General features: G+C 37.3%; 1 protein-coding gene across 1 annotated transcript in view; it reads left to right on the top strand.

Moving 5' to 3' along the window:
• The window catches only part of TYR (tyrosinase), a gene marked incomplete at its 3' end in the record, with an annotated part of 110,915 nt that extends 105,932 nt beyond the window's left edge, over positions 1-4,983 (top strand). Inside the window, exon 5 of the mRNA XM_082843852.1 lies at positions 4,757-4,983. Within this exon, the coding sequence (XP_082699978.1) occupies positions 4,757-4,983 (227 nt within the window). The remainder of the gene's footprint in view (positions 1-4,756) is intronic.
• Positions 4,984-25,428: the final 20,445 nt, after the last annotated feature.

Genomic DNA, 25,428 nt, shown 5'->3' with positions numbered 1-25,428 from the left:
GGAACTTGGAAAATGATTACATATAATAGGTGAGAAAGAAGGAGATATTAGAGTTGCCCTTAAGCTTTCTGGCCTGTGTAGATGATGAATGGTGATTGAACTCATTGAGATAGAAACAGTAGGAGCAGGGCCAGGCATGGAGTGAATCTCATGGTGGTATCTGTTACACAGTGAAATGGGGTGAATGGCACATCAGGATAAATATATCTCTGAGGCAGTTGGATAGCCTTGAGCCTCAGAAAAGATTCTGCCTGCAGATACTAATGTGAGAGACATCAGCATATAAATTGTTATCTTTGCCAATCTTTACAATCTTGCGTAGTAGTGATTTTATTCTGTTTTATAGGTAAGTAGATTGAGAACAGAAAGATAAAGTGACAAATTCTAAGTCACAAAGCTCGTAAGTGGCAAATATAGAATCCCAAATGAATTCTCTCTCCATGACTCCACAGAAGAGAGGGTTCTCTTTATACTTGCCTTGTACACAAATGTTCCACCTCGTTGTCCCTTCCCTAGTGTCCCAAATGGGTACTTTTTACTGAAAAGGCAACAAAAACCACTGGAGGAGAAAAGGGAAAGAAGGCTCAAAGAGTCACATTAGGGGATTAAAGGTATTTATTATTTATTTATAGTTAAATTTTTAAAAATAAAATTGATTCCAAATGTTTTATCTATTTAGAGTCCTTTTCATATAGCTGTGAGCTTATGCCACTAAGTTTAGAGAAGTTTTGCTTTAAAATAAGCAACAGCAATTGCTTATTTTCTATTTTATGAATTATTCTGTTGTACTTTCAAGGAGTTTAAAATTTATCTTTCATTCTTCTAGTCATTCATTTATTCATTCATACAGCAATGTTTACTGAGACACAATACCAGAATAGAGTAAGCTAAACTTTAAGCTTACTAAAAAATTCTCTAAAATTTCTTGATATAATTTAGTTCAGGCAGTTAATTATTCATCATTTAGGCACTCACGTTTATAATTACTTAATTATTTTCCATAAAAGGCAGCTGATGTCTTCTTGCTTTAGTCAAACATTTTCTCTTATAATTGAATTTAGTGATGTTTTTCAAAATTGAGTAGCAGGTGATTTTGTTGCATGCATGACTGATTGAAAGGTGAGACCAAAAACCTTTGGCAATGAAGGGTTGAGTCCTTGATGCTGTTGGCAAATGTAATCCTGCCTTTTGTCTGGTGTTACTTTGTGAAGAGCTTCCTTCTTCCAATATATTCCAAAATACCTGGACATTTGATTTTAAAAATGAGAGGAGGAGGCATGTTCACAGTAACTGGAGGGTCTCATTCTGCACATGGGGTTTGATGAGGACTTGTTCACTAGTGCTTCCCTATGTGTATACACAGGTGCATACTGTTCCTTCTGCCTGGGATGGCTTGCCATCAGCATCCCACACTCAAGTCCTAATTTATTCTTCTACTCAGTGGGATAGTTTCCTTGGATGCCTCCTCTGACTCCTCAGGCAGTTATAGGAGGTCTTTTCCCCATTATCCCATTGTATCTTTTATATACTTGCATTGGAACAGCATTGCTCTTAAAATAATTTGTTTACTTGTCAGTCTCCTCTTCCAGTTATTATTTCCTTCAGTCCAGGAGCTCTGCTTACTCAGCCTTTCACATGCAGTTCCTGGACCACCACCTGACATTTATTGTGTCTCAGTAAACATTGCTGTATGAATGAATAAATGAATGAATAGAAGAATGAAAGATAAATAAGACATACTACTTGCTCTCAAGGGTTCATGATGAAGCCTGAAAATTAAGACATACATATAAATAATTACAACATGTAAACAATTGTGCCAAGTGTCACAAAGGAGCAATAAAAGAAAAGAGTCTTGGAATCCAGAAGAGAGAGCTGAGCAGAATCAGTGTTCAAAGCAGGTGTGAGAGAGAAAAACTCTTACTGGAAGCTGGTTCAGTTGAAATATTGATGGAATTACTATGGAGTAAGAAGAATCGATAACAGTTATAAATTACTTTTTATGTGAAAGACATCATTCCAAGGTTATACATACATTGCAGGGTTTAAATATTACAGGCAAACTTTCTAAGTTACAGATTTTGAATTGGTTAAATTAGGATAATGATTCCTAACTACCTCATGTGTTTGTTGTGTGGATAAATGGGCATATGGATGCGCTTTGGAAATGACAGAGCACCAAACAAATAGAAGACTCTATGATTATTCTGAAGAGAATAGGTAACAAAAAAAAATGGAATTTTAAGTAGGTAAAAAAATAGAAAACTTGATATTAAGAAATAATTTAAAGATACACCATTGAGGCTCAAAAGCAAATAACTGAGGAAGACAAGTCTAAATTTCAGGTTGAAGCCATTGAGAAATAGAGTGTTTCAAAGAAGACAGTCCATTGGTGACAGTAAAATTTAAGACAACTTGAAATGAACTGAAGTAGAGAAATAATAAGAGAAACTGGAGAGCAGAAGCACAGACAAAGAAATAGTGTTTTAAAATTGTGAAAGAATTTGAGCTGAGCCTTAAGCAATAAAGAAATCATACATATTATGTAACTTCTATGTAATCTGCATTTTGTGAGACATTTAAAATGCACTATATATTGAAGTGACTAATAGCAATGCAAACTAAACATTTGTAATTTCATTTTCAAATTAACTTTTAAATGTGTTAAAATGGTAACCTTTATGTTTGATGAAAATAATTTTCACATTTTTAATTTCTTTATTTTAGCTTTGTGAGCTTTCATTTCTTAGATTCAAATTAATATTAATCCAAAGTTATGAATCTTTTTTATTATAATTTATTTTATAATGTTAGTTCTTTGCAACTTATTGTCCCCTCCTGATGAAGAGAAACCTAAATCTGCTCAATTGTTTCAAATTATGCTTAATGGAGTCCGAGAATTTTAGAGGTATCTTAGTGACAGCTGGTAAAAGGACAGTACCAAGGACAAAAAAGGAGAAAGTAACAGGAGAAATGGGGTTTGAGCCCTGTAGCCCCACTTAAGCCAGGGAGGCTCCACTGTTATCTTCTTTGAATGAAGATTGGAATTTAATATAAAATTAATTTTTGACAAATTCTCCTGCTTTAACTGTTTTCAGTGCTTGAGTTTATGGTGATCAATGAGACTCCCACTTTACATTTCACTTCATGTTGCTATCCATTCTTTCCAAGATATTATATTAAATAAATATTAATTTTCTTTTTATATTGTTGATCTAATTTTTATGATATATGAAGCTTACATATAACTGTAATTTCAGAATATCCTAAGGTACTTTATCTTTTATTGTTGTAGGAATCTAACTAACTTTAAAAATAATTAGGACTTTTTGAAGTGCAAAAGGCAGAAACTCCATAGAAACGAGATTAGATAAAAAGATAATTTATTGGTTTACAAAATCCAAGGAAGGAATGAACATTTGAAATGTAAGAAAGACAAAAATGCAGCTGAGACTGAGGAACAGCAGGAACCAGCAAACTAAGCTCCCTAAAGATTCATTCTCCCCCTCTTTCTCTTCCCCGCTCCCTACCCCCTCTCTAGCTCTAAGACTGTTATCAGCTCCTGAGTCATCTGACTCTTAATTCCAGCACAGTGAATTCTGAGTAATGATTCTGACTGGCCCAACTTGAGTCAGTGGTTCACTATGAACTAATCAACAGTAGCCAAGAAAATAAGTCATAAAAAAAAGGTTATAGTTCCCACATCAGCAACAGGGGGAAGGTAGGGATGGGGAGTAGATATAGGCTCAAATATCCATGGCCTAAATATGTTAGTTTATTTATTGCTCAAATGGCAGTCTTGGTATGTTGTCAAATACAAGCTCCATAAATTCAGGGACCAGAGCTACTTGTTTCTTGTAGTTCTATAAGACCTAGGGTTTACCCTTGATCACATGATCTATGGTGGCTCACCAACATACTATCTGCATTAGTTGAAAGGGGAGAAGGGAAAAGGAGAAGGCATACCTTTTCTTTTTAAGGGAACTGCCCCAAAGTTACATGTATTACTTTTGCTCAAGACTTAAGTCACATAGCCATAATTTGCTACTAGGTAAGCCCAAGATGCACTCTCTTCTTTCCTTTGTATCACAAAATGGATATAGAGTATCTTAGAGTGTCTTGTAAATAGTGATGGGAACTTTAAAATCAAGCAAATAGATATAATAAATTATTAACTCCAAGTGGAAAATAATGTAAGAAAGGAAAGGTAATCATAGAATAATATTTGGTTCAATTGTGAATAATATTTAAATATTAAAAATAATGGAAATCCGAGATGTGGATTTGACCCCAGATCATGGTATTATTATGCTGAAAATATGGAGGAAAGAAAAGGGAAACTGTAAGAGAGCTCAAATCATTGTTTATACCTGAGGAACTCCAGAGATAAACTTGACGAATTAAGAAGTAGTAATATTTGCCTATTATTTAGAAATATGGAGTCGAATAACAGAATAAATAACTAAAAGAGTAACAGTAGCTGACTTGGGGGCAGGCACTGTACAATTTACAAATCAGATAATATCTATGAAGTTTAAAACATCCCAACAAGGTGGTATTGTTTTCCTATTTTTCTGATGAAGAACCTGAAGCTTAGGAGTATTAGGTGTAACTTTCCCAAGATCTTATAGCTAGTAAGTAGCAGAGCTGGCATTCAAACCCAAGCATCTGACTCCAAAGTACTATGCAAGGATGATGATGATGATGATGATGGTGATGATGATAGTAAAAACATTGGGATGTCTTTCTATTTCAGGACCAGACAGTTTTCAAGATTACATTAAACCCTACTTACAACAAGCAAGTCAGATCTGGCCATGGCTCATTGGGGCAGCCATGGTAGGGTCTGTCCTCACTGCTGTGCTGGGAGGACTCACTAGCCTGTTGTGTCATCGAAAAAGAAAGCAGCTTCCTGAAGAAAAGCAGCCACTCCTTATGGACAAGGAGGACTACCACAGCTTGTTGTATCAGAGCCATTTATAAAAGGCTTAAGCAATAGAGTTGGGCCAAGAAACCTGACCTCACTCTAAATTAAATGATGTTAAAGTCCCTAGGGGTTGTTCCGGAAGAAATCCTTGGCGTGTGTCTATGAAGATCATTATTAGAATTGTTATCTTAATACAAAATATACCCCTCGTCCAACTCAGGTAGAAGCCACCTGTGCTTGCTTTGCTATATTTTGATTATTCCCTTAATAGTTTTCCTCAAGCCCGTATTTCCAAGGAAAAGATGCCATTTGGTAATGGAGGTGCTAGTCTGCTAGTCATATCTGAATGAAAGTGCTCTTATAAAATATGACAACAATTGTGATCATTTTCCTCCTGACTGTTTAACGACATGTTTCTTTTATTATCCCCTTTCTTTGATTTTAATAAAATAGTAACGAATTTACACTAATTGACTCCTTTGAGCTTGAGAAATACATTTTAATTTTCCTAAGAAAGCATAATGTTTCCCTTATATTTTACATTCCTGCTCCAAAATATGTTATGGACTTCAAGTAGAAAACAATCTTCAACTCTTTCCTGCCATAGTTCTGACTACATTTTAAGGCCACTGAAATCAAGGGCCCTTCGCCTGAAAAGAATCTGGCTAAGTACCTGTCTTAAGCTGTGCTCATGAATTATGTTGATGAAGATGATAATAATCTTATTATAGAGCTTTTTTTTAATCTTCTAAGAAGAACTTTATTAGAGAATGTTTAAAATGCTATAAAACATTTCATGGTAGAGAACAATTATGTGAATATCAGCCTGTCTGCAGTTCTAGTAAAATAACTTATCACTATTTTTCCTGGCTATTAAGACCTTAAATTAGAAAGTCTAGATAATCTTGTTACTTGAAATTTTAGGTCCAGTTGAATTTCTAAAAATAGTCCAATTGGCATTCCATTTGTATTATCACTATGTAGAGCATAAAAGACTAACACCAGTGGGTGCAATTTATAGAGGACCCATTTTGGTGTAATAAAAGGAAAAACTGTCCAATATTCAGAGCTTTCCAAAACCAAACTGGACATTCTTGGAAAATAATAAGTGGTTGACTCTAGAATTCTTCACATAGAGGTTGGATGGCTAATTTGACTTGAATTCTATAAAGAGAATTTAAGTATTGAGTCTATAGTCATTCTTGGCTCAGGGCTCACAACAACTCCCCATTCAGAAGCGAGGCCAAACATGCTCTGTGAAAAGTTCCTGTGATTCTGCCACAGTATTTCAGGATGTTTCAGCAGATTCCAACTCTCACTCTCTCATCCAAACTCAATCACTCTGTCCTGGTATCCCCAGTCTCGTTAGTTCCCTTATGTTTAGTTTGTATGTATCTGCACAGCATTTTCAAAGATGTATCTCAGTTTGACTACTTGAATTATATTTCCAGCCTCATCCCTAAACACTGTCTTTTCACTTTCTCAAGATGGCCATGCTTTTAAGACAGACTTGTCCAATTCTAGCTCCCAGAAACCTGCCTGCCTGACACCTAAACCTCTACATCTCTGGGATGATATTTAAAAGGAGACCCACCAACCTGTATGGTACTTTTTTATTAAAATATCTTACAATTCCTATAAGGCCTGCAGTGTAGGAGTCAGACTGTTTATGAATACATTTAGAAATTAAGAGGAAAGCAAAAATCATCTTATTATAAACATTGGTCAAATGATTTTGGATAATTTTCATCTAGAACAAATAAAAAGTTACCATTCTTGTTGAAGTAATGCCATCAACTCTCAGAGATTACTAATAGGTAAGAAATTCAGTTATAGAGCAATTTTCATTTTCTAACTCTCTTTAGTTGTCAGTCAACATTTGCTGGCTTATCTAATTTCTGATGCCTAGAGGAGAAAAGTCAGGCAAGGGGTGGGTAGCAGCATATTTATTGACACAGAGGAGGTCTGTGGGATTAGAGGGCAAATACTAGGGCTTATATCCTCCACTTGGTACCTAACCAGAAATACAAGATTTAAAATAAATTAACAATGACATTTGAAAACTGGATTCAATTTAGTTGAGAATAGCAACTAGTAAAACTGAGAGCAAGGAGTAGGAAAAGAAATTTGGATAAGGCCTGAAGAAGATTCTGGAGAAGCAGTAATAACGATTGTGGTTGCCTTCAGTCTGACCTCAGAACACAAAATAATTACTTAGCTAGGTTTGATCTGAAGGCAAAATTTCAGACCAGGTGGTATTTTTTGTTTGTTTGTTTGTTTTTTGCGGTACGCGGGCCTCTCACTTTTGTGGCCTCTCCCGTTGCGAAGCACAGGCTCCGGACGCTCAGGCTCAGCCGCCATGGCTCACGGGCACAGCTGCCCCGCGGCATGGGGGATCTTCCCGGCCCGGGGCACGAACCCGTGTCCCCTGCATCGGCAGGCCGACTCTCAACCACTGCGTCACCAGGGAAGCCCAACCAGGTGGTATTTAAATCATTTTTTACAAAGTATCTAGAATAAAAGTCTACCCAGGGAATTTTCATTGTTACTGACAGGGATCTGTATAAAGTCATTCTCTTCCTTATCACAAGGCAATTCCCTCCTTTATCACTGAGTTTCAACATAGAATATCATTTTGTTTCTCTAGAGGCTCAAGTTATCTACTTGAGTAGCAGCAACATCTCTGATAAAACCACCACCACATTCATTCTGTGGTTTTCTCAATAAGGTACCCAAATGACATGACATATTTCAAGATACTTGAAGTTTCATTAAATTCTAATCAACAGTATATTCTGTGGCATTGTTTTCTATGTGCATTTTATGAATTGCTTCATTTGAGCTCTGCTCTTTTTCCATTGCTACATTATATGTCACATTTTGTTACAGAGAAAGAAATAAGCAGCTGCCACTCTTTTTGTTCCTCTTTCTGTGTTTTACTTTTTTTAAAAAAAGAGTATTTTGAGTACCCAACCTTTCCAACAAGTCAAATATATAATTCTCCATCTGTAGAAATAAATACGCGATGGGTACAAGTCATTTCAACCAGTGTCTCTAGCAGGCTGACAACTGGCGTTGACTGTGAATGTGTTTAAATAGGCTTTTCCTTGTTTATATGGGCTTTGATTTGTAGGAAGAGTTTTCTTTGTCATCATAAAAAAAGACCTCATTGGGGTCACCTATTGTAAACTTGTGCTATTTGGGGGGCATGTCAGTAGAACAAAGGTCTACTCGCCCTCTGATTAGACTCCTTCTGAGAGCTGCTAAAATGCAAGTAAAAAGAGTGTTTTTTTTGTTTTTTAACTTTGTGTTGCTTATTTTCAAAAGCATTTGCGCGTTTGTACAATATAATGAATATAAAATTGCCTTTGGCATCCACTGGAGGCCTTAAGGGCTTTCAAATCCTTCAGCTATTTAAAACCATACAGAAATATTTTAAGTATGTTCTTTTAAATAAAAGCCTTATTAAAACTCTATATAGCCCATGTTTATCTAATTGTTTTATGAGTTCTTTTCTTAATAGCAGTGTAAGAAATTATTCTTGTAACTACATGTTAATCTACCAAGTCTTGTATGCATTATTATGGTGATTTCTAATTTCTTATTTAAAAATAAATAACAAAGATGTTAAATGCAGTGAGTGGTTATGATGTTCCAAGAACTGTGCTAAACACATCATATATGTTAATTCATTTCATCTTCATGTTATCAATATGAGAATAAGTATTATTCACGCTTTCAAATGAGGAGACTGTGGCTTAAATAGGAGATGCACCTTCCCTGTTTACGTGTCTGTTCAGTAGTTTAGGTAATTTAGATGGGATTTGAATCCAGTTCTTCTTCATGATTATAAATTTCATTGTTTGTTGTTCAATTATGTTGATATGTCATAATTTACCAGTTCCCTGTTACTGAATATTCAGGTTTCATCTACTCTTTTTTTTTTTTTTTTTTTGTGGTACATGGGCCTCTCACTGTTGTGGTCTCTCCCGTTGAGGAGCACAGGCTCCGGACGCGCAGACTCAGCGGCCACGGCTCGCGGGCCCAGCCGCTCTGCGGCATGTGGGATCTTCCCAGACTGGGGCACGAACCCGTGTCCCCTGCATCGGCAGGTGGACTCTCAACCACTGCGCCACCAGGGAAGTCCTCATCTACTTTTTAAATTATGGTTAGTGCTGTAATGAAAATCCTGGTGCATTTGGCATCTGACTTTACTTAAATTATTTTCTAGGAGTAGAATCTCTGGTCAAAGCATATGCAGACTTTCATGGCTTTAGTAATGAACTGCCATGGTGCTTTTGAAACGGGTTGCATAGATTAAAGAATGCAAAGAGATGGAGCCTAACAATAAAAGATCAAAAGGAATGAAGAAGAAAATGAAAAGGTGAAGAACTTAGAAGAAGGAAGAGGAGTTGCAAGTCTCTTTGAGAGGAACTGAAGACCCTACTTGCCACTTCACGTATTGCTTCTTTTCATAAATCTATCTTTTTCAACTTATAACATCTATGTAATGAGCATTTTCTCTTATTAAAATTAGAAGAAAATACAGACTGAAGCCATTTCAGAAAGACAGGGAAAAACACATATGTAACTTGGTTCTCAAATAAGATATGTGTACATCTTGTCTAGGTAGAAGCGTGTGAGTACCTTTGAGAATCATACAGGAATAAAAACAGCAAAACCAGAAATCCACACTTGGAAGAATAAGCACAAGGCATCAAAATAGTCTGAATCAAAGCAGAGTCAGTGTCAGCTATTAGGATGGACAGGAGATCGTGAGACAGGGGTAGGGAAGGCTGGATAGGCCCTGAAGACCAAGCCCAAGTTAAGTTTGCACCATTTATTTTTAGTGCTTTTTGAGAAAGTACTGCATTCTGCCTGGGATATGGTCAGTCTTCATTGCTGGACCATGTCATTTTTACTCTTGCCAGAGGAATTATGAACAGTAGATGTGTCTGTGTGAGTGTGTATGTGTGTGGAGAGAGAGAAAGGGAGACAGCGAGAAAATACAGAAAGAATGAACATTTTTCTCTTCTCTCTGATGCTGGAGAGAACTTTGTTGCTGACTATATAGAATTTCTCTTGCTACTGCAATAGATTACCACAAACACAGTGGCTTAAATCACTACAAACCGTTATCTTGTAATTCAGTAGACCAGAAATCTGATATGGGTCTCAAATGGCTGAAATCAAAGTGGCAGTGAGGCTATGTTCTTTGTGGAGACTCCAGGAAATAATTCATTTCCTTGCCTTTTTCAGCTTCTAGAAACCACCTACATTCCTTGTCACATGGCCTCCTTCCATCTTCAAAGCCAGATAAGGTTGTATCATTCTGATCATTAGTCCGTTGTCACATCTTTCTCTGACTGACTGCAGCAAGGAAAAGTTTTCCGCTTTTAAGCATTCATGTAATTAGTTTGGGCCTACCTGGTACTCCTAGAGCCTCCATCCCAAGGTTCTTACCTTTAATCATATCTGAAAAGCCCCTTTTGCCATATCCGTATTATAACATAGTCACAGGTTCTGGAGACTAAGGTAGGGATATTTGGAGGGGAGATGGGAAAGAGCATCATTCTGCCTATAATACTGACCTAAAAAGTAGTAAGAATTGGCCAGCTGATAAATTGCTCTTCCTGTGTGATTAACATGCCACAGACTGTGATATTCAGTACATTAAAGATATGAGAAAACCTTGAACATATGTGGGATATGAAGTCGGACTCTATGAATTTGATTCCTGGCTCAATCTCTCATTAGCTGTATGACCTTGTGTGAATTATCTTACCTCTCTGCTCGTCAGTTTTTGTGTCTTTAAAATGTAGGTAATAGGGGCTTCCCTGGTGGCAAAGTGGTTGAGAGTCCGCCGCCGATGCAGGGGACACGGGTTCGTGCCCTGGTCCGGGAAGATCCCACATGCTGCAGAGCGGCTGGGCCCGTGAGCCATCGCCGCTGAGCCTGCGTGTACGAAGCCTGTGCTCCGCAACGGGAGAGGCCACAACAGTGAGAGGCCCGTGTACCGGAAAAAAAAAAAAAAGAATGTAGGTAGTAGTATTTTCCTCAACATAGTCGGAGGAATAAACAAAGCATTTACAATAGTACGTAAGTATTCAGCAAGTGTGAGTTAATAAACTCTCATAGAGCACGTTAACTTAGCACAACTGCCTTAAAAAAAGAGAGATGAAATATCGTACATTTTGTTTGTGCAAAATTGTTTTGCATAATCATGAATATTAATATAACATACCTATTTAATGAAATGATATCACGATAAATACAAGTATATATCAATACATTTAAGACAGAGAAACACTTGAGACATAGAAATACAAATCATGCCAGTAACAGGCTCACAGTTCACAAACAAAAGCTGGCTATTAAACCACCTGTGAATGTGGTACTGAACTTGAATCTAATAAACATGTTAGGCCAACTTCCCTAGCAGGAAAGAGTTCTCTTTGAGTTGGACAGTAATGATTCATACTTTGTTCATTTATTCAATGAACAAATATTTGTAGGACTTCCGCTCTGTGTTGGTACTGTGCTGGGGATATGAAGGTTAATAAGATTTGATCTCCATTCTCAGTGAAATCAGAGTAAAATACCTAAACAAATTATTACATAACAAGTATTATCACAAAGGAATATTGTAGGTACTTTAGGAATACTATAATAATACCATAGAGGTACAGCTAATATGATCATAGAAGGTATAGAAGATTTCAAAGATAAACTGATCATTGATTTGAATTCATCAAGTTCACGCATGAGATGAGGTGATTGATAGTCTCAACAAAATTATGGCATGGATAAAAGCAAGTGTGGACAAATGACGGCCCATGGCCTAAATCCTGCCTGCCACCTGTTTTTGTATGTGAAGTATTATTGGAACACAGCTGCACTCGTTCATTTATATTACATGCTGTTTATGGCTGTTTTTATGATATAATGGTAGAATTGAGTAGTTGCAACAGAAACTATATGGCCCACAAAACCTACAACATTTACTATCTGGCCCTTTATTGAAAAGGTTTGCTGCCCCCGGTCTTAAACTAAATCAAGAAATTCAGAGTAGCTGAAGAAAGATAAAGGTAATTATAAAACCAAGAAAGAATTCCACCTTAACAATTGCGGTACTGGGGCCTCTCACTGTTGTGGCCTCTCCCGTTGCAGAGCACAGGCTCTGGACACGCAGGCTCAGCGGCCATGGCTCACGGGCCCAGCCGCTCCGCAGCATGTGGGATCCTCCCAGACCAGAGCACGAACCCGTGTCCCCTGCATCGGCAGGCGGACTCTCAACCACTGTGCCACCAGGGAAGCCCCATTAGTGTTCTTTTTATTCCACTGTTTTGCCGGTTTATTAAGATATAAACTGCTTTGGTACAGATAGAAATATAGATATAGCTATAGATACAGCTATAGTTACAGATGCAGATATATATAATATATACATGCAGGTGCAGGTATATGTATATAAACATATACATACATAGGTGGATTAGGAACTATTGATAAGGTTGCAATATTGAATTTTGTGAATAATGTCTACGAAACTGCGAAATAGGAAATCTATTTTTCTGCCAGAGACTCTATAAAAGTCCTATATTTCACTTTTCCTCATATTTTTGTTACCTGCTGTCTCCATGTACGTGTGCTTCCTGTCCCATCTCTCTGTAATCTTGGGATCCCAACCCTTCTGAACTTCCTGGGGCCTTTACTTCATGAGTTTTCCTCATCCTTTCCTGTGTCTTCAGCTCTTCCCACTCTGTAGGATCCTTACCACTTCAACATTTAGACATGCTCATCTTAAAAAGAAAATTGTTCTCCACCGATATCATTTCCACACAGCTTTTGCCCTATTTCTTCTTTATGTTTCTTAACTGTTTTAAATTTGTGTTTGTTATCTCTTTGTCTCCTACATGCTACTCAACCTACCCCAATCTGTTTTCTGTCCCCACCTCTCCATGAAACTTTTCTTACCAAGATCACTAATCGTCTCTATGTTGCCAAATCAGAGGACATTTTGTGATACATTTACTTGATCCTTGGGTACCATCATCAACTTCTTACTGCTTTCTTCGTTAACACTTTTCTTGTGGTTTCTGGGAGATAATCCCCTTGTGGTTTTCCTTCTTCCCCACCCCGGCTTTTCCTTCTCAGCATCTCTTATAGGTTCAACTCTTCTACCTCTGAATATTGGAGGATTCTTAGTTGGGGTTCTCTGAGAAACAGACTAGGCAGAAATTTTCGTGCAGGAAATTTTCTAGGAAGTACTTGCAGGATTAACACAGCTAAAGGAGTAAGGGAAGCAGGGTGTGGAAGTAAGAGAAAATGTGATACAATAGAGTCCTCAGCCAACCCTACAGGGAGCTCTACACCTAAGATGAATATCTATATCTATGTCTATATCTATATTTATACCTATATCTATCTGTCTATCTATCATCTTTCTATCTATCTATCTACTTGTTTATTATAAGGAATTGTCTTACACAACTATGGGAGGCTGATGAAATAAATCTGAAGTCCTTAGGGCAAGCAGTTAGGAAGGGAAGATAAACAAACTGGAACTCCAAGAGCATGAAGTGAAACATGTTTACAAGGGGGAGTTTCTTTATTCAGCAAAGGCCAAAACGCTGTTTAAAAAGCTTTACAACTGATTGTCAGGTCCACTGAGAATAATCTCCTTTTTGATTAACACAAAATTAACTGATTAGAAACTTTAATCATATCTACAAAATCCCTTCACAACAGCACTTAGATTAATGTTTGACTGAATAACTGGAGAAAATGTATGTATGCTACAAAATCCTTCCTCCAATTCTTGTGAGAGAACATTCCTTTTGGTCCGTACTAGAAAGGAGATTCTGGGAACTATAGTTTATCATAGTCATAGCCATGTTGACACAGCAAAAGACATCACACATGGTAAGACCGAGCCCTCCATACTCTGAAACATTCTCAAGCCACAGCTGCCGTATTTGTTAATTTACCATCAAATGGACAAACCATCAGCTTTTTAGTGGTGAACCATTGGATTCCATGGTCATGTGCCCACTGTCCCATACTCTTTGCCATATAGTGTTAGTATACAATGATGCCCACTGGAATCAGTGATCCCAGTTCTAAAACTATATCTCCGACAATTAGCCCTGACTTAGAGAAAGACGCCACTGAGCTTCTCAGAAATACTGGTGTCCTTTCTCATCAGCAATTCCTTACCGCTTTTGTAAATAGATGTTTCTTAAAACCTTGCCATTTTCTTGGGAATATAACCTGTTCTGTAGGTTATGGTTGGAATTGTGAGATTTGATGAAAAGTGATGGGCTGGAGAATGCAGGGAAGATAACAAAGAGAAAAAGGAATATCTTAGAGAACAGTCAATTCTACCAGCACAGACCACATTCACCATGATCCACTCAAGGGAAAGATGGGAACAGATAGGTTGACGAAGAGTAGCAAAAAGAGAGAAACGGATGAGGCATATTAGGGTTTGGGGTAGTATTTTAATGGTACTTTAAAAAGGGAATCAAAGAATGTTTGAATCCTGCCCTGCCCCTGTTTTGTGTCAGGTACCCCTTACTTTTGTGTGTCTGATATTATATAAGAGGTATATATAATACACAGCATTAGAAGAGGAGATAAAGTGGTATTAGTAACTAGACCAGTGCCTAACCCCAATCTGGGGTTGTCTGGTAAACCTAGGTTGGTGCATGAGGCTTAAGAAATACTTCCAAATGGAACTTTCAGTTGTTAGTAAAGGATGAGTCCAAATCAGGGCTCTTACTGCCTTTGGTCTGTCAAATGGAGAAAAGAAATCGAAGAGAGAAAAGAGACATAACAAAGAAGACAGCAACCTGCTTTAAGGGCTCAGCCATATGAATGCAATACAAGAAATGGAAGGGAGAGCTGAAAGTATGGGATAAGGTCCTGCATCCACTTCCCTCCCAGACACATAAAAGAACAGTGAGAGAACAGGTGCAGTGGTCTCTCAGTTTGCCTGTGAGATTTGTTCCACGAGCCCCCATGGATACCAAAATCTGCAGATGCTCAAGTCCCTTATGTATAATAACAAAAAACAATGGACACAGTCAGCCCTCCAAATCTGCGGGATATGCATTCACAGTTTCAGCCAACCTTGAGTCTAAGCCAACCTTGATTCAACCTTGGTTGAATCCTCAGATGCAAAACCTGTGGATAGAGGGCCAACTGTACCAAAAGTCATGCAGATTGTGTCAGGGGAGCCCAGTATGACTTAGGTTTGGTGATTCTTATGGAGGACTCACAAGACTCAGCATACAACTGTACTCACCGCTAAGATTTATTACATCAAAAGGATACAAAGCAAAATCAGCAAAGGGAAAAGGTGTGTGGGGTGAAGTCCAGAGGAAACCAGGCACAAGCTTCCAAGAACTTTCTCCCAGCAGAATCATATAAGACATACATAATTCCTCCAGCAATAAGTCGTGACAAACTTTGGGAAATGTTATGAACCAAGGAAGCTCATTAGAGACTTGGTGTTCAAGGTTTTATTGGAGGTTGATCATATAGACACCCTCTGCCTAGCACTCATCAAAATTCCAGACTCTCAGAAGGAAAGCAGGTGTTCAGTATAAACCCCATTGTTTGCACAAAAGTTTAGGTACACTGAGCCACTCTTAGCTGTTAGTGTGATGGGAATGCTCCTGAATCTATGTTCCCAGATGGCCAATACTGCAAGGACTTCCTAAGAGAAATAACAGTCTCAGGCCTGGTAGTCTAACATTTTCTGAACACAAGTGTATGGCACATTTTTTTTACACATAATAACCATATCTACTATTAATAAATGCTGGCCAATAAAGATTTCACACTCTACCCATGATGTACCTTCTGGAGAATATACATGTGTTAGACAAGCTTCATTCAGGCATGAGTTATAGTGGTGTTGGCTGTGAATTCAACATTAACGAATCAACCATATCTATTAAATAAGGTGTCTTCAATCAGAAACAAACATAAACAAAGTGATGTATTGATTGTTTGATAAAAATATTGTGATCAGAGGCTCACAAGAACCTAATTGGGAGCAATGGTTCAATATTCACTAATTCAGTGTGTGTGTGTGTGTGTGTGTGTGTGTGTGTGTGTGTGGTCTTCATAGAACAGAACTACCAGAAAAAAAACAGGACTCAATTGTACCTGCAGGCATCACTTCCTATGTAATTTAACTACCAAAAAGCCTGCCATAAAGCCTCCTGTTTCTTTAGTACGTTGATATGTGATGGGCAGCTACAACAACCAAGGGCACAGAGGGCTGTGACCGAACAAAGCCAGTGCATGGATGATTTGCCTAAGCCCTGAGGCAAAGGAAACCTCGGAACCAAGAATAATAAATTAATTCAGGAGCTGAGTGGGAAACAGACAGAAGCAGAGCCTGGGTTCATCTAAGGACCCACACAAATAGGCTATGCTGAGTATAGCACAGGACCTCAAGGTTCTATGGTCTATAGCTGAGCTAAGGAATCAACAGGAAAAAATATATATATAGGATTCCTGATACATGTTCCAGGTTAAAGCTGAGTTCAAGGAAACAAGTGAGGGACTTCCCTCATGGTCCAGTGATTAAGACTCTGGGCTTCCATTACAGGGGGTGCAGGTTCGATCCCTGGTTGGTGAACTAAGATCCCACATGCTGTGAGGCACAGTCAAAAATAAATAAATAAAATAAATAAATTTAAAAAAAGGAAACAGGTGAGGAAACAAATTATATTGGACAACTGAGGAGAGAAATTGTAGTCACAGTACAACTTCGGAGTATGGCTGTAGCTCCCATGGCTCCTCTGCCAGCTAATCTAATTTGGGACACACTTCCTGTTACTAACAGATAAGGGTTAAAGGGTACAGGCAACTACTCCAAAGACAAAGCTTAACAGAGCCTACACAGTTGTAGCACATTACTAGACATATTATTTCTAGCTACTTTGGGAGACCAAATGTATTTTTCCCCAAGTATCCTCCTAGAGATTTAAATAAATAATTAACCATTTCTCACCACCACCATAAAGGAAACCCAAGGCAAATGGAGAGCTATTCTAAAAACTTGAAGTCTCAATTTGTTTACTAAACAAAACCTCCCACCAAAGTCTTTTGTCAGAACAAACCTGGAATTTAATTTCAGAAATCACGCTGTCAAAATGCATAAAAGGTAACTTGGAAATCTGTCACAATTTACAGTCACTCTAAGTCAAAAATTATGTTTTACATAATACCTTAGGGTCCATATGTGAAATGCAAAACCAGGTTTGGATATTTGCTTATATCTCCCGGTTGATGACATATTTATCACCAAGCTGCAAACAGGGCCTCTGCAACACAAGCCACTTAAAAAGATTTCTTATATATTTCATTGCCTAATAAAAAGTCCGATGAGAAACTTTTACTGTCACACATTTTCATATTTTTGAGCTCTGGCAAGCACATTCCTGACAACAAGGTAATCAATATGAATAAGGGAAGGCATTTTAGAGGAACTTTTAATCTTCAGAATTGAGGTTTGCATCAAAGTCTCTTTGATTTGCACATACCCCAAAATATTTTTTCCCAATTATCTTTTGTGTTCTTTCCCCACTGGCCACTGCTGATGAGTAATTTTACAACACTAATGCTATTAAAACATGCACTCATGACCCCATTGTGACACAAAGCAAATAATGCACATGGGGAATGCAAGCACATAACTGCTAATTTTGCTTTTTAAATGCATTTGAACTTGACCTATTGGAATGCCCATTACAGTATGCATGACAGCTTGGTGAAATACAGGAGGCAAGACACCACCTCAGGAAAGCAGATTCTCTGAAAATAAATCACTTGAAGGATTGTAACGTGGTAGGAATTGACTGAGAGAAAAATGCAGTACCACGTAGTGAAGTAACCTGCTTAAACCCTACAAACAAGTCACCACTCCTAAAAGCTCTATAAATTAGAGCACTGTGGCATCCTATGTGATCCATGAATGACTTTTAGATTAAAGAAGACAATGGGGCTTCCCTGGTGGCGCAGTGGTTGAGAGTCTGCCTGCCGATGCAGGGGACACGGGTTCATGCCCCGGTCCGGGAAGATCCCACATGCCGTGGAGCGGCTGCGCCCCTGAGCCATGGCCGCTGAGCCTGCACGTCCGGAGCCTGTGCTCCGCGACGGGAGAGGCCACAGCAGTGAGAGGCCCGCGTACCGCAAAAAAAAAAAAAAAAAAGAAGAAGACAATGAAAAATAATTTAATATCAAGCATACATTTAGAGATGCAGATAGCATAATGTCTTTTACTCTGAAGGAAATATCTTTTCATCCTGCTGATGCAAGAAGTTTTTCCAATTATGCATACCTTAGGATCTAAATGTGACCATGATTGTGTATACTGAAGCATTTTTACTCATTCTGTCCACTCTAAAATGGAATAAATTCTGTGTTCACAGCCAACACAGAAACACAAAATGGAATAAATCTTAGAGAAAATTCTGGTGTGCATTTTTCTGATGGGGAAGTCACACAGCTAGTTTTCAGATGGTACTGGAACACAGGTGTAAAAAAGAAGACAGAGCAAACTGCTCACGTTACACCTATGTAAATGTCAGACATATCTGTGAGTTATTATTCTTTATTTTGTGTAATGCACAAATTTCAAAAAAGGGAGATGGTGATATATTGGAAAAAATAAACAAAATCCTTTAAGCAGAAGTTTCTATATAGGTGTAAATATTTACAGTATAGTCAATGTTTAGGTAAAATAGAAATCCGCAATGATCAACTATGAAAACTCAACATTTAGAATTCATAATGTACATATTATATTTTATTAATTTTTATGAAGAGAAATATGTATAGTTTTGACATCTTAAAATTGTACAAATATTTCACTGTTTTAATAAGCACAATTATGAGATTTGAGAATAATACCAAAAAACAAAGAAACCAAAGATAAAATCCAAATCCCAAACCCAGCATAGTAAATTTAGAGATTAGAATTCCATAATTCCCAATTATACATCCTGCTGAACTGAAAGTTACAATAGTGTTGACAAGCTTGTTACTACACCACGTTCAAAATTTTTCAAAGCGACATTTCTTAAATATTACTTGTTTAATATCTTCACAAGTAAGACTAGTGTGATCATTTGGTCTTTCATTAGGATGAAAACAATACTAACACACTCAAAATCCTGGAAAATTCTTGATTACTGCCAAAGGTGAGCAATTAGTTTACAATGAAAGGAATTTTAAGAATATTTATCCAACCTTTATTTGTTTAGCAAAACAATGAAGGTTTTCTGCAAACGTACCATAACTTTACAACAATACAATTACATATAAAAGTAAGTGCATTTTTTCCAATTCTTTACAAATATTGAATCTGAGTTAGTGCTTCTTCCCCAGCACCGTGTAAACTCACACTTCCATTTAGCCCAACAAGAATCAAATGCCACACCTAGAATGCTGAGTGTCTCATATTGTGATGAGTGGGCTATGCGTCCTCCAGTTGTGAACCTGCCACCATTGAATGCTTATTGATGAAAGATGGAAAGTATCATTACACATTATTGCAGAATGTAATTTTCATATAGGCGATTTTCCTTCAATCCATCATAAAAATATTCTCTCACATACACACGCACATTCATAATTTAAATACAAATATCTATAAAATAGTGTAAGCTTTGATGAAAATATATGATACAAAGTATCTTTGTTAAGAGTAAGAAAAAGATAAATTTAATTTATTTCCATCTAGGAAAAAATAGCTATGATGCAGTGCTTTTTTCTTTTTTAGAATTATTTCTAGTTCTAAGATAAAGGTGTTGGTTTTAATCCAGTAGGAGGTCTCAAAAACACCTGCTTTTCTCTCCATCAAACCTTAAATAAGCAAGTAACTTACAGCACCCTCCAGCAATTCCTAGCTCAACTGTCATAGATCAACACAGCTATCTCCAGCCACACTGGGCCTGACCAAAAATTGTCAAGAGGAATTCAGAGGGCAGTTATACTGGACAGACAGGTGACTTTGTTTATGGAAATGTCAGAAGAACAAAGGGAGATAGCGGTGCCAGTTTGCTTGTGAGTACTTCTTTACTTGCCCTGAAAATACAAATACTAATTCTTTCAGTTACAATGGAGTGTGACTCAGAAAAGCCTGTGTTTTCACTCTCTTGGAGTAGTGTTTTATTTTGACCGTGCTATCAAAAAACCTATTAAGAAAGGTTTGCTCGGGAAGTGTATCCTTCTTCATCACCCTTTCCTCCTCTCTCCCACATTCTTGCCCTACTGCATCCCTGTAAGTTTAGCAGAGGTAAATATTATTCCTATTTTTATGCACATGGTCTAATACTTTCCAGGGGTAAAGGCTACAAGTCTTCTGATTTCTAACCCAGGATCCTGTTCACTCCACACGTTGGAGGTAGCTGAATAAATAAAATGATGAAACTGGCACACTCTCGGGAAGAACTGCCGTCAATCATTTCCACTTTTTAAAGTGCTTTCTATGTTTCCCAACTCTGAATTTAAATTACATTTTCATGAAAAGAGAAGAACATATAGACAGTTTCCTGCTAACGTCATTTGGTAAGCAGATAATCGCCATCTTTAAATACGGATGTAATTGTACCTAGTGGGTACCCAGTTATGTGATTAAAGACGCCAAGCTGACTCAAGAGCTGGTATTTTCCTGACCTGGATAGTCCCTGGGAGTTTCTAGAATAAACTGTGTAGCACATCTAATCATGGAGAATGGAGTGCAACCCAGGTCACATTCCAACACATGTGTGGTAAGGTATTTCGCATTCCTTAAGGCTCAGCTGGAGAGGATACCCTGGAAGATTTAACTGCTTTCTCCCTAGCCAGTGGAGCAAGCAAGGCTCCCATTTTATGCCTTGTGGATATTTCTCACCAGTAAAATGAATTATATAGTCATCCTAAAATGATAACTAGGTTCAGATGAATGTGCTGATATAGCTGAACAGATACACTGTTATGCTACAGCACAGAGAATATCTTTCTCAGCGTCTGCGTTGTTAGGAAGATTTCATTCCCTGTGTGGAAGGATAATTGCTGAGAAATATGACCTTGCAATGACAGAACATCAATGTGCAGTGTATGTAGCTGCAGCAGTGCATGGCAGCCTCCGCTTCTTTATTGCCTCATATACTAGAGCATTTATGTGGTATTGGTTTTCACCTAAATATTGGGGTTGTCTCCAGGTCCACCAGTAGCTCATCAAACTCTAATTCTTATAGAAGCCAAATATAATTCTGATTAAAAGTAAAGCTTCTGCTAAAATTCTAGTAGCAATGAAAATGTGAAAGGATTCCTAAAAACAAACACTACATTCTTGACATTTCCCCAAACCAGAGTAATAGCTAGTTTTGCCCACATTTGAGCATCTACGTTATGGAAAAAAGCATAATCGTGTCCTGATCTGTTAAACAATTTCTCTTTCTCTGATTCCCTTGTTTTCCCTCCTAGTTTTGCTCCTATGAGGCATTTCCTGCCCTTACCGATTCTTAAATTTCAGTATTAAGATACCGCATTAACGTTATTGGGGATTTTGCAACAGTGTAAAATACAATAAAAAAAATCTATTTTCAGATTCTATAAGCAAGAATATCAAACTTTTGTATAGGAGAAAATAAAAATTCTGTGTATTTGCTTCAAAAGAATTACTGGTGTGTGTTCTAAAACAACATTGCTTAACTCTGCTAATTTTAAGTGATTCACACGGCCTTTTTTCTCTTTTCCCTTAATGGACCTTTCTTTGCTAAGTATTGGAAGTCTGCTTCTTTTCTTTGCAGAACCTCATCTAGCTAGCTTTTGCAACTCTGTCCTTTGAGAATACTACAGAATGAAATAAAGAAGTTGGGGTAATGGAGGGGCGATTTAGACAGAAGGAAGTGGCGAGTTCTCATTGTTCTGTGGCAGCTGAAGTAAATGTCGATCTCATTATGCTTGATTTCATTTATTTATTTCTTGTCTCAAGAGTTTACAAAAAGTTGACTTTCTTCTCCTGGACAAGAAGCATGTTATGGTCATGTGAATAGCGAACAACAGTCATTTGTTTTAATATCAACATTTCCCTGGGTGGTTAGAAAGCTGGTGAGGTTATGACTTCTATCTATCAATCAATTTAAAATTACAATATTAGCATTTCCTAGAAACTATACTATTACATATTTCTCCACTACAGACTTCTGGAGAATATAATCCCTTTATCATAATTGTCATATTTTAAAAGTGATTACCTAGAAATGGGTTCTAATATGCAAAACATGTAAGACTAACAAATTATAATCAGAAGATATATAGGGAAAAAGACTTATTTTCTGTATCTGAATCTGGAATTAACACTCATACTTTATTTTCCACGTAGCATTAAATAGAGTTTATAGGAGGTTCAAACTAACAGCTGTGACTTATAGATGTTTATGTCACAGGGAGGGGGAAAGTCCTTTTCAGTAGCAGAGATTAGAAAAGCTGGACTCCAGTTTCCACACTGTGACAAACTCAGTGGATGACTTGAAGCAAGCTTCCATCTCCATTTGGGTCTCAGATTCCTCAACTGCAAAATAAGAGCACTCCTAACTTCAGCATTTTATGTTTCTATAATATAACCAGATATGAAAGTATCCTGGACAGCACAAGAAAAAGAATCTGTTTATCATGAGTAGCACTTTAAAATGTGTCTCACGGTTTGTTTAGAAAAATCACTGTTCAGCTGAGTTTACCATCCTTAAGGAAAAAAGAAACAATTTTTTTTTTACTTAAAATTTTTTCTCCTTAATATAATGAACATTCTTTAGCACCAACATTACCTATTGATGACAACCATGGCCCGCTTACTTCTAGCAAGCCTCTTTAACAATGACTTATAATTTAAATCCATTACCTGCTGTGAATGCTCCAAGTGAACACTGATTTGGGGGGTTACAAGTAACATGGACATATGGATTAAGTCAGTTCAGCCTATGCTTTGTCTACTTTGCTTTTATTTATTTTTTATTTCTTATTTTTTATTTCTTTTTTGCGGTACGCGGGCCTCTCACTGTTGGGGCTCCTCCGTTGCGGAGCACAGGCTCCGGACGCGCAGGCTCAGCGGCCATGGCTCACGGGCCCAGCCGCTCCGCGGCATGTGGGATCTTCCCGGACCGGGGCACGAACCCGCGTCCCCTGCATCGGCAGGCGGACTCTCAACCACTGCGCCACCAGGGAAGCCCCACTGCTTTTATTTTTTTTTTGTTTTAAGTGCTTGCACTATCACAATCACCCTACTGGCATTTAAAGTCACTAAATAAAAAATACTATCAGTCATTTTACTTTTAACTTGAATTTAAAAAAACAAAAAAAAAGTAAAAAAAAAAAAAAAACCCAACAACTCCAGAAAGCAAGCCCTAAATGTATGTCTGGGGTGTGTGTGTATGTGAATCTGAGTTTAGTATTATTACTGATATGTGAAAACCACAGCATTCCCTTACATAAAACAGGAGATCCAAAAAAGATTAAAAACTGCATGGAAGATTCCAGTGGGTTCTTTGTTTTGGGGCATATAAAGAGAATTTCCTTTCCTTTGTCCATATAGTTCATGTCTTAGTATAATCCTATAAAAAAAGGATAGTTTCATCCAAAACATCAGAGAACAGAAAGGCATAGGATAAAAAAAAAAAGCACCGATAACGATGATTATTTGTTCAGAGTTTCTTAAAAAGGAACCCTTGCTTTTGGAGATTGTGGGCCCCCCAAAATTATATGTAATACTTTGTAGGTGTGTCATAGTATTCATTTTAATCAGGTTCTCAAAAATATACATTACTAAAAAGACTGCTAACTACTGACCTAGTCCAAAAGAGAAGTCTTCATCCCAGAGTGAGGAGCAATTGCCACAGTTCCACCACTAGCCAGTGTCACTGACAGCCCCAGAACTGAGATCCTCAAGGCCACTCATGTTAGTGCACACTCAAATAAATTGTGTTTCTTAAACTTGTGTCATCTTGTGAAGAAACTCTGCCTGCTTTATTTGTTGCAAATGTAAAGTCAGCTTATAGAGATTTCAAGGATACCTTTTCAATTTTAACATTTATTGCCATTAAAATTACTGTTTTAAGATTGGTCCGACAAGAATTAGCCCCAGAGAAAGAATCCCTCAAAACAAAACAAAACTCTCTTGTACATGCATGACGAAGTCTTAGTTTCATTCCTACTTACAGAAGCAAAAATTACCTATGTTTAACACTCAACGTTGGAACATCCGCTAGAATTTAAAATAGGCAAAGAAGCTCATCTAGTATAGCGGATCTACTTGGAAAGATCATTCTTCTTGAAAAGTTTTCCACCAGTTTTACTAAAATGAGGTGTATTAATATAATCACATAAATAAATTATAATTAGTAAAGAGTGTTGCATATCAAGCCTGTACTAACTCAAGTTTCTTTTTACCAGTTTTTCCTGTTATGTGTTTTTATGAAAATTATTTTTATTTTAGAAAGTGTTGTCATGATGTACTGGTTATTAAATATGCCTTCAGAGCTAAATCTGCAGGAACATTGCACATTTCCCATATCTTTTTCTGACTCACTTTCCTTCCGGAGAAGGAGAAGAAAGAGTTCCAAGGAGAGGAAGAAAGAGCTGTAAGTAATATGTTCATGGGCATTTAATGCTAGATGGTTTAACATGCTTGATTGCTACCGGTGAATCAGAGCTAAAAGATGACAGTAGCATCTATCACGTTATGTTATACCATGCAAAATTTTAACAAAGGCACGACAAGCTACACTGCTGATTTCAGCAATGTGCTATATTTGGTTGCAATTGATAGATGTCTGCAAAAGAAAATCACTAAATTGTAAAAATGCCTTAATTTTTAAGGTAGTGAATTATATTCTCTGAGCCGAGAATATAATGGCCGGGGAGCATAAACTGATAGGATCACACAGCACAGTCCTAACAGTGACTTTAAACTCGGTAATTCTTTATCAGGACCCAGAATACCAGACAGTGCAACAATAATATTCTTGATTCTGCACTTAAATTTCAATAAGCAAATAAAGCATTCCCTCCTGTATAAAGAATAAAATATAGGTTTCCTATTCAGGGTTGTGACTACACTTTCAATGTCTCCAGCATAAACCAATGTGTGACAAAAGAGAGAGAAATTATAGCTCAGTGACCTTGGCAGACATAACACCCTTTGGTCTTCAAAGTGCAAACTAAACAAAGCCCCTTAAGAGGCTATGATAAACTGCATTGGGAAAAAAAGTAAATAAAAATAATAGAGGCCAAAATGCTGAAAAAGGAAAAAAGTTATTAGTCTATATGTCCCTTTATAATTTATAGTAATGATATTTTCCTCATTAAAATGCAATAGTAATAGATTAAATAAATTGGGGATAGAAAGGACCGATTAAATCATTGTGTCTAACACGTGCCAAGGGAGGGCAGATTTCCCTAGACTAAGGAACAAAGAAGAAAGAAAAATATAAAAATAG

The sequence above is a fragment of the Leucopleurus acutus genome (assembly GCF_964270905.1).
Source record: "Leucopleurus acutus genome assembly, chromosome: 8".
NCBI classification, from domain to species: domain Eukaryota; kingdom Metazoa; phylum Chordata; class Mammalia; order Artiodactyla; family Delphinidae; genus Leucopleurus; species Leucopleurus acutus.
Note: the sequence above shows the minus strand (reverse complement) of the source record. Positions and strands in the feature narration are given on the sequence as shown.